Source organism: Hermetia illucens, chromosome 1, assembly GCF_905115235.1.
Source record: "Hermetia illucens chromosome 1, iHerIll2.2.curated.20191125, whole genome shotgun sequence".
Classification (NCBI taxonomy): domain Eukaryota; kingdom Metazoa; phylum Arthropoda; class Insecta; order Diptera; family Stratiomyidae; genus Hermetia; species Hermetia illucens.
Window position 1 is genome coordinate 165,957,613 of NC_051849.1, and position 12,035 is coordinate 165,969,647.

The window sequence follows — 12,035 nt, forward strand, 5'->3', positions numbered from 1 at the left end:
ACCAAAAATATAGAAGGCTCCCAAGTTATACATATGTCTATTCTGTGGAGGTCTACTATCCTCGTATTTCATCAGGTGTTATGGATTCTCAACGTACATATGATAATGTTCCCCTACACAGGAGCTTGGAAAGCAAAATCAATTTTCCGAATTTATACCAACTTTTTGATGGTCTGAATCTTGCTCTTCAGAGTCATATGTGAAAAATCGAAAAGTTACTAAGATTTTGTAGCCTTTTTGATTAGCTTGAGATTGAGATTGGCTTATCGCGAAGGATAATGGAAGGCTACGACACTTTCATTTGATTATCAATGAATCAATTGAAACCAAAAAATCGTTACAAATATCTACTAGAATCCTACGTTTGCTACTTCACGGGGCTATTTAACTAAATAATCACAAAGAACCACAAGCAGATGAATAATAGAAAACAAAGACTCAGTCTAATATCCGCCAATGCTAATTGAAATTAAAATTTTCCAATGAAACCATCAAAGCATGTTTCAATTAAATTGGTGTAACGCATAAAATAGCAAAATTAATTATATTTCCAGTATACGAACAACAAAAGTTGATTCCATTTAACGTTGTCCCTTAAGCAGTCAATTCCAAGTTTCCCTGTTTGTTCAAAATAATGCTGGTCTTCCACAATATTCTACGATAAATTAAATTAGCAGCTGCAAATCAAGGAAAAAATATTTTAAAATGATTGAATAAACCAATAAATTGATGATTCACGTGTGCCAGTGAAGGAATTGCTAACTTGCTACTCATCATTTAATTCGTATCCTTCTGATAATTTTTTTGGTATTTTATGGAAAAATATGGTTCGTTAACAGACTTATTATTAACTTCCTGAAATATAGTTTACCCCTTAAATTCATTTACATTTTAATATGCCTGACCTATCAACTTGTCTGGTTCTACAAATCAATTAAATATTCATCACTTTTCTCTCCTAAAACTTGGTATTGCTGCTAATAGTTTACTTGAACTGAAATTTCGGACCTAATTTCTTAAATAATTCCTAATGCGAATTCCTAAGTATCATGTTTATGCCAAAGAGTTTATCTAGGATGTTAAATAACGGATTCCATAAAAAACAAAATGAATTTTTGAAGATCTGAAGTTGTCGTTAGTAAATCACCATAATTTAGTTTGAATCCCATAGAAGAAAAAGCGCTACAAATGACTCTGCATCATACAACAAAAAACATTGATTGTCAAACAATCCGCACTTTATTGTCCAACAAACATATCATCACGTTTCCAGGAACACCATTTGAACTGCATCCGATTTCACAAAATAAACACAATAATGATGAGTAAACACCTGCCCGTCAGCTACCAGAAGAAGTGCCGGCGCAAGAAGTGAACACCAACCAGACAGGTAAAAATTGCACCTTTGCTAGCCGTCCAATGAAAACAACGTGCGCTTACCCTCACTCGCACATTTTTCAACCCCACCATATTTTCACGGCTCCATTTTGTAGGCGTTTCTAAAAGTCAACCAATTGCAAACTTTTGTTTACACAATACAACAGGGCGTGCTCTGTGACTTTCTGGTGAGGCTCGGTTGGTATAAATAGCCTCGAGAGGGGTACGTAGAGCCAGTCCCGAGTCGAGTTTGGTGAGATTTAGTTGGAAGATACTTGTATCTGTGTAAAATAAGAAAAAGATTTGTCAGTGAAACAATTTGAACAGTTGACAAGTGGTGAAAATAAGTTTATCAAGAAGTTAAAATAAAGACAATTAAAATGGAACACCAAGTGACCGAAGCTAATAAAAAGCCGTTTTTCTCGAGTTTCTCGATCGATGCGATTCTCTCGCATGATCTGAAAAATCAAGCTGTGATCAGCTATGATGAACTACAGCAGTCGATCGTGAATTATAATGAGGATCGCAGTGTTTCTGATGGAGATTCGATTCGCGATTGTGATAGTCAGCCCCGAATGGCGGACAGCCCGATGAGTTCGGACATGGATGATAATAAATCTGAGGAAGGTGAAGATTCACAGAAGGGTTCAGATGAAGAAGCGGATAAAAATTCAGCAAGTGCAGAAAAGCCCACGTACAGCTACAATGCCTTAATCATGATGGCGATTAAAGACAGTCCTCAGCGAAGGCTGACTCTGAACGGAATCTACAGCTACATTATCTCTCGTTTTCCGTACTATAAGAAAAACAGGCAGGGCTGGCAAAATTCAATTCGCCACAATTTGAGTTTGAACAAGTGCTTTGTGAAAGTAGCCCGGAATTACGATGACCCTGGCAAAGGAAACTACTGGATGTTGGACCCATGCGCAGATGACGTTTTCATTGGGGAAACTACCGGCAAATTGCGGAGGAAAAATCCGGGATCTTCATCGCGCTCGAAACTAGTCGCACTCAGACATTCAATGTATCCAATGATGCAAGGATTTCCTACCTATAACAACTTCGCATATCCAACAGCAACAGCAGCAGCGGTTGCAGCTCAACAACATCTACTTTTGGCGACCTATGGTCGTCATTCACCCTATGCTCCGAATTATGCCCCTCAAAATCCATACGTGAACAACGTGAACCCCTACATGGTCACCGGGAATAACTTTCAACAAGGGCAAAACTTTGGAAACGGGACAGCTCCCTATACCAGTGATCTTTTGCAGCGCATCCAATATCAACAGTTTCTTCAACGGCAAGGACGAGAAAGCTAATTCTTGAAGCAACGCGAAAATGATGCAAAGAAGCAATCAGGAATGGATTTCGTTAAAAAATTCCTATTGACGACCCTCCGTCAAGGAAGGTATTGAACAATTTGATTCGACGAATACTCTAGAAGGTGGTTAAGCTCTACACAGGATCGTATTCGTTCAGCGCTACTACTTCATATAAAAGAAATGCTCAGTTTGTAGCTTCAGTTTCAGGAGAAATTACCAGTGAATGATTTGCACGATTTCTCTATCGATTGGAAAAAGATTAGTTGCATAATTAGATATTTATCTATATTCAAACATATGTATACTAATGATTGAGAGAATTACTCGGCTCTGTAAATACAAACAATATTAATTAGCGAATTGCCGTGAAATATTGTATAAAAATCAGTAAAAATGAATCAATCTAGCACATCTTGTAAATAAAGTCATAATCACATCTTTGTGAAAACACCTTTCTAAATGATCTCGAATTTATTGTTTTCAAAATGTTTATTCAATGTTATGTAATGTATAAGTTTGAAGAAAAGATATTTATTAAAAAAGACTGTCAAAACCTAAATTTTGTTTAATTGATTTCAAGGATAAAAATAATTGGCGGAAGATGTCTTGAACTATCTATTTTAGGAAATGAGTATCTACACACTCGCAACTATTATAGTAAAAGCTGACCTTTTGCGTTGATTTCTTCGAGAGATTCCTCCTTTGATATAATCAGAAAAGATTCTTTTGTTGGATTTCATGATGATTAAATTTCATATAAATTGCGCTAAGTGCAACCTAAAAGTATATCGACTCACAATTTATTGCCAGTTTCAAGAAAACTTCTCCCTTTTATACTTTCTGAAATCCACATTCCATGGTACTTTGGAATTGAAAAAGGAGATTAAATGCAAAGTTAGTGTTGTGGTTATCAGAGCTCAATTGTTTAGCGTTGTGTTACTGGGAAGCAGTAAGGTTTAAATGCGGGGAGTAAGGAATCTATGAGCAGTTCAATCTATTATAGCGAGACTTTTTAATTTGGTGAAAGAAGACTTTACACAATTTCTTTTATTCAGCTAAGTTTAGACAAATTAGATCGACCGGATTGGGATTAACGGTAAGAAAGGTTTTTGAGATTAAAAAGTGCATAAGAAGTTCCATATAGAATACGATATGAACAAATGAAATGATCCGGAAATTTAGTTCTAATTTAAGGTAACTTGGCAAAGATAATGATGAACATTAACCATTTAAAAGGGCATAAACTGCGGTATGAGGACGTATCGATGACCATACAAATGTTAAAATCTTATTCCGCAAACAAGTTTGTATGAATCGTGTCAGAAGTAGCTGCAATTTGTTTCTATGGTTGGTTTCTATGGTCTAACAATAGGGATAGAAATTAAGAAATGGAAGAATCCTTCCGTCACACAAATTACGCAAACCTCTACCAATTTTTAGCTTCTAATAAATGATTTACGGGTATAAATTATATTCGCTTGTCTTCAATACCAGCAATATCATTTCGGCCATTAATTCTTTTATAAGTTGAATTTCAAATATCAGTCGACTCAGAGTGACGAGCAAGCGAAAAGTAGTTTGCCAATATTACCTCCGACGTACCAATATGGTATCAAAATAAAGTGATTTAATATCCTCTGCTAATGCACTATCAATTACTATTTTTGAGATCATATCGACTGTCAATACCGTCAAGAAACCTTCCGAATAGACACTGTTCTTCGAAATTTATTTCTCAGAACCCCCGCAGCATATACTGATTTCTGCATTGAAGCTACGAAATTTCCACCTTATAGAATATTACACTTTTTTAATTGCCTATTTTTGTTTTAAAAAATTGTTTGTTTTACTAGAATCTAAATAAAAAAAACATTTGATTCCTTCCTAAAACGAATAGCTTATTTATTTTCAAATACGTATCTCGAGCACAAATTGTGACCTTCGCCAGAAAAGAAAACTATTAAAAGGAAAAGTTTTCGATTAAACTATAGAATTTTATTTATTCAGTGCTTATTTAAATAAATAAAATTATTAATTATTTAATTATTAATTTATTTGTTTATTTATAAATTATTAATTATTATTTAAGTAAATAAATTACAAAATAAGCACTGAAGAAAGACACTTATTGTGTCCGAAACACGAATAAAATTCCATAGTTTAATCGGAAACCTTTCCTTTTAATAGTTTTCTTTTAAACGGAACTAGAGTAAACTAAGGAACTATTTTTATAAAACCTACTTCGCCAGAATCTGATCAGGTACTGAGTTTTACGAAGAAATTAGCTGTTTTTAAAATCGGTTCGATATCTCTTGTCTGTCCATCTGTCATACCTATTATTTTAAAAACGGTTACTCGTGTTGATACGAAATTTGGTGGAAAGGTGGATCCTGTGAATTCTCTTGCATGAAATAAGCAACTTAGTTTCTCGTTGAGTTTACGGAGGGAGGGGTCTGACACACATTTTTTTCTAAGAAACGGCTGCACCGATTGACACGAAATTTGGTAAGAAGATGGGAACTTTGAACGCCCACACTTGCAGTAAGTTAGACCTCTCTACATTGAGGGAGTCCTCTTACATCCAAGAAGTGTTTGTACATTTTTTTCCATTGAATATAGTCATGTTGGATATCATGAAAGGTCTCGATATTTATTGGAAACGTAGGAAATGCCGTTGTCGAAAGTGATGATTTCTTTAACGGAATGATTCTCAGAAACTACCAACCCAAAAAATCTGAAGAAAACTGAGATTAAGTTAATAATAGTATATTACTATGGTTTTTGGGAAATTGACTAGAAACCTTTGTTAGTTTACCCTAGATTTATAACAATGTAGTAAATTAGACTATAGTATGAGACGTGATATATCCAAGCTTGATTAAAATCGTACTATTAGTGACAAATTTACAGCGTTTTAAATTTGTCTTTTCCCTGTAAAATTATTGCAACCCAAAATCTCAAATATCAATATCACACTAAAGCGAGTGGTTTGAAATGCTAAATATGCATATAAATATGGAATAGAGTGGCTGCCATAGATAAGTAAACAAACCTATCACCTTGGATTTGCTTCGTATAACCGTAAGTATAAAAGACTGTTTAAAAGAATGTTTACTTTTTTGATACAATCATATTGTTATCTCATATATAGAGTAGTAGTAATTTATATTAATTTTGTCCATCGTTAGTTGTTAGAGATGAAAGTAAACAAATCAAGTTTAACTGATTTTTTCGCTTATAACACCAATTTTCCAATTCCATCACATTCAATTTTGGTCTTTCCAACAAAATAGAAAATAACAAAAATTGATCAAATCTTAAATCTAAAACAAGTCGGGAAACCGGAAGCTGGACGCTTCAGGTACGAAAGGTTTTGTGCATTTCTTAGTACGTAGCACGTAATATATGCATATATTATGTGAGAGTACCCACTTTCGGGTGATATTGACATTCATAGTCTTGAATTTGCAAATTATAGTGTTATACACGTTATATATTATTAACTTTATTTGAACAGATATCGGTGTGGAAGGTATTTCAGAGCCTAGGCACCATATAGTGGCAGCCTCTTGATTTCTTTCAGATCTTTCGGTTAGGTAGTTTCTGAGAATGACCCCTTAAAGAAATTATCACTTTAAACCCCCCGCATTACTTGACTACATTTGGTGAAAAAAAATGTACACCCTTCTTTGGGGACTCCTCCTTAAATTCAACGTAAAAGGATGTAACTCACTGTATGTGTGAGCGTTCACAGTTCCCACCTTTCTACGAAATTTGGTGTCGATGGCCATAATCGTCTCCGAGAAAAATGCTTGTGACGGACAAACAGACAGACAGTAAACTGATTTTAATAAGGTTTTGTGTTTACACAAAGAATCAGTCTGTGTCCTTCGCGAACGTTCGGAAATATAGAATGGTTGCCACCAAATTATATTAGTTAAGAAGTAAATCATGAAGTAAAGAATTTTTTCCTCTTTAGGCGATGGGTAATCAATTTTGCGTAACAAGTTCTTTGCTAAGCTACTTGGATGTGAAGTAAGTTTATCAAATTATGCTAACTTCAGCTGATTAATTTTTTCGTTTATTTGTGTGGATATTACAAATAGATACATACAAAAGTCGCGGTGGATATTGTACTTTCTGATGTACAATGGTGCGAAAGTAATGGTCCTCATTTTTAAGGTTTTGTTTGTAAAACAAAACCTTATTAAAATCGGTTTACTGTCTGTCTGTCTGTCCGTCTGTCTGTCTGTCTGTCTGTCTGTCTGTCTGTCTGTCTGTCTGTCCGTCACACGCATTTTTCTCGGAGATGGTTATAGCGATTGACACAAAATTTGGTAGAAAGGTGGGAACTGTGAACACTCACGCATATAGTGAGTTACATCCTCTTACGACGAATTTAAGGGGGGGTCCCCATACATGCAAAAGGGGGGTGAAAATTTTTTTTTCATCAAATATAGTCATGTGGGGTATCAAATTAAAGGTCTCGGTTAGTACTTTTCGAAGCCGGTATTAGTTTTGACTTTTGCTGAAAAGGTAGGGAGTGCGGGGGGTTGAAAGTGGTCATTTTTTTAACGAACCCATTCTCAGGAACTACCCAATCGAAAAATCTGGAAAAAATTAGGGGGCTGCCACTATATGGTGCCTAGGCTCCGAAATACCCTCCATATCGATACCTGTTCAAATAAAGTTAATAATAGTATATTACTATAATTTTTAGTAATTGACAGGAAAACCCCCCTTAAGTTCACCTTAGAATCACAAAATTTTGCAGCAATATAGGCTACAGTATATATCATAATTCTGCCAATTTTGGTGAAAATCGCACTATTACTAACAAAGTTATACTAGGTCAACTCTGTGCTCCTCTGCAAATTCAAGTCCATGAATGTCAATATCACTTGAAAGTGGCTATTTTCACATAATATATGCATATTTTACGTGCTACATGCTAATGGGACAAATGCACACCCAAATCTCTTTATAAAAGAAATATACAAAACCTTTCATACCTGAAGCGTCTAGCTTCCGGTTTCCCGACTTGTTTAGTCTGCATTCTTTGAAGGATTTCGGTGTTGTATTTACGAGCAGATCCCCAAAGTTGTGCACCATAAATGGAAGTTGGCTCTACCGTTGCACTTTGAATTGGAAGGGCTGCTTGGAAAATTTGTTGAGTAGCCAGTGCAGGTGTTTGAATCCTAGGTTGACCTGAGTTCTTTTGGCCTCAATCTTTTTTTTTCAAGTAAACCTTCTGTCTAGGTGTATTCCTAGGTATTTTACTTCCTTAGACTGAGTAACGGATACGTTGTTAAACTTAATTGGGGGACATGTCCGTTTCTTCAATATGAAAGTGACATGACTACACTTTGTTTCATTTACTTTGATTCTCCAGCGGGCCAACCATTGCTCAACCTTATTCATGTGATTCTCGAGGTCTCGAAATGCACATTGGGACTTGGGTACTGCATACAGGGCAGATTATGATAATACTTCAGTGAAACAATGTACAGCCTAGTCGAGTTCGACGTTCGACTTTAAGGACACATCTGGTTTTAAATGCGAAGAAATATATTTCCGATAGCCCATCAGTTTTCTTTGTCGTCCGTTTGGGAGACTCGGTAGGGATTGGTTGGTGATTTGAAAAAATTATGAGAACCGATGAATGATCGAAATTTAGATCAAAGCAGGATTGCGCAGATGGGTATTTTACGACGATGGCCAGTGGTTTGGATGGTCGCTCGATAATATATCGAGTTCACAGTTCGTCAATATGGAAGCCCGAGAAGTTTTGCCTCTGGGCGAGATCAGTCTTGAGTCCGAATACGTGTGTTTGGCATTAAAGTTCCCAGCTACAATAAATCTTCCACCAAGCGAGTTGAAAAAGCTTATAAACTGTACTGCAGAGATGGTAAACCTTACAGCAGAAATTGTGTTCGGATCCCTTATTCTACTATGCATATAGACGTGGCTTGTATATAGTCCTTAGCAAGGTGTTCCCTGATGTAATACTTTACTCAATTTTTAACGAGGAACCTCCATGATCTTTTCAATCAGGTAGCATTTGTAACCGGGTTCCATAAAATTAAATTTGTCGGGGAAATGGGTCCCCGATATAAGGAAAATGTCGATTCCACAGTTGACAAGGAATATTTGTAATTCCATTTAATGTTGGCCAATATATTCCGGATAGCTGAGTAGTTAGAAAACAAGGCTATCACACGGAAGGTCGCGGTTCAAATCTCACTGGTAGCAGTGGGATTTGAATCGTAATTTGACATCGGATACCAGTCGACTCAGCTATGAATGAGTACCTGAATCAAATCAGGGCAATAATCTCGGGCGAGCGCAATGCTGACCGCATTGCCTCCTACAGTCTACTGTAGTGTACCGTTACGGTTCTCTAACACACTTTAAGACACTGATCTAATATGGATTGTTGTGCCAACCATTATCATTAATACATTCCAGTGGCAGATTGTAGCAGAGAAGAGTTTGGAGAATCCACGTCTGGTTTCGCATTAGTTCTTGCATCATATTTTACATTAATGCCGTAATTTGGTTCATCCTTTGAATGAGTTGTACCATTATAGATTCTAGATTAGTTGCTGTGTACGCTGTGTTAATTCGGAAGGTTTGAATTTGACAGTATTAGCCTAAGACAAGCTCAACTGGGTTCTAGTACGCGAATTTAGATCTTCTTTTAAGGTTTGGTTGGTGGTCGGGATCTTTGACTCACTTCAACGTACACCGGGCATCCCTTGTGAATCGCAGTGTGATTTTTCCAGAAGTGACCACATTTTTTGGCAGAGGAATCTTCCTTGTTTAATGAGAATTTAACGGTGGGAAGGACGTCGTCGCATATGGCGCATACACTTGGAAGTGTACAGTATGATTTGGTGTATCTGAACTCTTGAAAATTAAGGCATTGTATAGGCTCTTTTCGTTTCATCGGTTCCTCAACTGCTATCCTACAATGTAAAAGATAACGCAAGCTATAAATGGGATGCGTTTCACCTTTGCTGAATTTCTTAAGTTCCGCGTACAGTTCCACTTTAAATAGAGGCAATATTACTCTGAATTGGTACTTAATATTATATGCCGATTTAATCTTAAAGCCATCTTCTAAGAGCGGTTCAATGCTGGTTCAATGTCTTTAATTACTACTGCTAGCCCTTTGCAACTTTTAAGCTGGAATGTGTAATAATTTTTACCTACCAAATCAAAGTCTGGTAATTTTACGATAGCCGCCTTCGCCTTACACCTTTACTTTTATCTCGTCAACATTGGAACCATATAGAAGTTGTTTCGTCCAATCTTCTGGGTTAAGGAATTGACTAACGTGGAACTGTAATGCTCACGTGAGTGGATTGGCGGAGGCTTGGGTAATTTTGTGTTTTCAGCAGAATGTCCACTATCTTCTTTCTTAGCAGAATGTCCATTGTCTTCATTGGGAAGGATGAGCGGATTCTTTGGGTGCTTGCTATAATGTTCTAGGGATTTTCGCCGCATTTTTTTGCTTTTTAGACTTATAGGTCTACCTAATCTTCGCCAGTTTTTATTTGCGTTTTTGGTAAAGATTCGATACTGAGATTATTATTGGCTTTTCGATTGTACTCGGCTTTCCAAGTATTTCTCTTGGGCAGTTCGGATGTGAAGCTGATCAAGACTGAAATGCCTGCGCATTTGCTCAAACGATAAGTTTAGATGCGTTCCAAGCATTTTAGCATTATGTAAGCGAGGATGTCTTTAAGACGCTTTGTAAGTTAGCATTTGCTCAAGCGGAGCACTGAATCGACTCCTCGGGGTGCTGTACCGCTCAGAAAGAGCGCGAACCTAACTTCCAAAACAACACCCAGTGACTTCCTAATTATTTTTTTTCCAAGATGAAGAAAAAAAAGTTCTTTTGCACCGAAGTTAAAATTTAAGTGAAAAAAAAAACAAAACCAAAAATTCATGCGCTTTGAGCGTGTGAATCCTGCTGGATCCTGCTACTTCGATGTCTTCTTTGGCCAAGATTCATCGCAAGACTGGGAACATTTCCGATGAGTATGTTATGCTGGCTCGTTGTGTGTCTTCCTCACTTGTTTGAGCAAAGTTATTAGGGGATTTCGTTGCTTCGTATCTTACATTTTCCTTATTAAGTTACGGATTAGTCAATACAAATAAAAACTAAAAAAGCTGGGGAAAAATAAAACAAGTGTTTTCCGAGTAAATGAGTATAAATTTTTTAGAACCTTTAGAAGTATTGCCAAGATTTTTAATAAAACCGCGGCGTCTGCATGCAAAGGTGTCAAAACTTGCAAGGATGATATACCCGTCGAGCGTAGGTATTCTAAAGGACGACCAAAAACTGCAACAAAAAGGACTGATACAAGGAATAAAAGTATCTCAGCAACGGATCCATTGCTTTCTGCTTCAAATATTTTAAATAAATTGGTATCAGAAAGAAAAACAGCGCCATCTTTATTCACCACAGAAGGTATTATAAAGACGGAATACCAAGTCGAATTATGCAAAAAATTCTATATATAAATTAACTAAACCCGCAAAAGAAAATAAAGTTCTACGCAGATAATGTTATAAAACCGGAAATATTTTACTTCGGAAGGACGAATCAATGATTCGCGTGAAGTACGGTGTGGCCTTATGTACGTTTGGCGCAAACATGGTGAAGCGTTGTCCTTTAAATGTATAAAACCAACCATAAAGCCGGATGATAAAGGCTTGATACTTTAGTGACATATTTTTGCCAATGGAGTGTGCAAAATAGTCGTATTGGAAGCCAAGATAAGTTTATCCTAATTTGATGATCGATGGATGGAGATTTTATTCTGCAACTGGATAATGCACCAACTCACACAGTTAAAATTGTTTCAAAATACATATCTGAGTGGAATTTTATCATTTTGTAGCGGCTTCCTCAAAGCTTTGATTTATCGCTCATCGAAAATGGATGGGCATCGTAAAAACAAAGGAGAGGGGTCCCTGAAATTTGGCAGCAGCAGATTTAGTTTTGGACCTTTAGCCAATTTTTCCTCCAGAAATGGGCCCTTTCCAAGTCAGATGGCAAGGATGTCGTAAAATAATCGCGGCAATTGTGCACAATAAAAATATTGTTAACTTATTTATACGTATAACATTTGGCTCTTTTCTTTCGTAACCCCTTTATTTTAAATTAAATTTTGTGTTATTCAATTTAGTTACTGGAAGACTGCATTTTCAAAACCAATTGCTAATGTTTCATTTCTAAAGAGAAAAGTTCAATTCCAGACACGGTTTCTTTACTTATTTGTAGCAGCCATTGTAGTTCTACACTCAAATTTACTTGCATAA

The 12,035-nt window shown here is 36.4% G+C and overlaps 1 protein-coding gene across 1 annotated transcript; it reads left to right on the forward strand.

Moving 5' to 3' along the window:
• Positions 1-1,604: 1,604 nt before the first annotated feature.
• On the forward strand, positions 1,605-3,261 carry LOC119658246 (fork head domain transcription factor slp1-like). The gene has a single exon (XM_038065524.1). It carries the CDS (start codon positions 1,758-1,760, stop codon positions 2,697-2,699), a length of 942 nt encoding a protein of 313 aa, XP_037921452.1. The 5' UTR covers positions 1,605-1,757; the 3' UTR covers positions 2,700-3,261.
• Positions 3,262-12,035: the final 8,774 nt, after the last annotated feature.

What these genes read in the sequence shown, in the direction of transcription:
- LOC119658246 (XM_038065524.1), top strand. Translation starts at nt 1,758, where the DNA reads ATGGAACACCAAGTGACCGAAGCTAATAAAAAGCCGTTTTTCTCGAGT.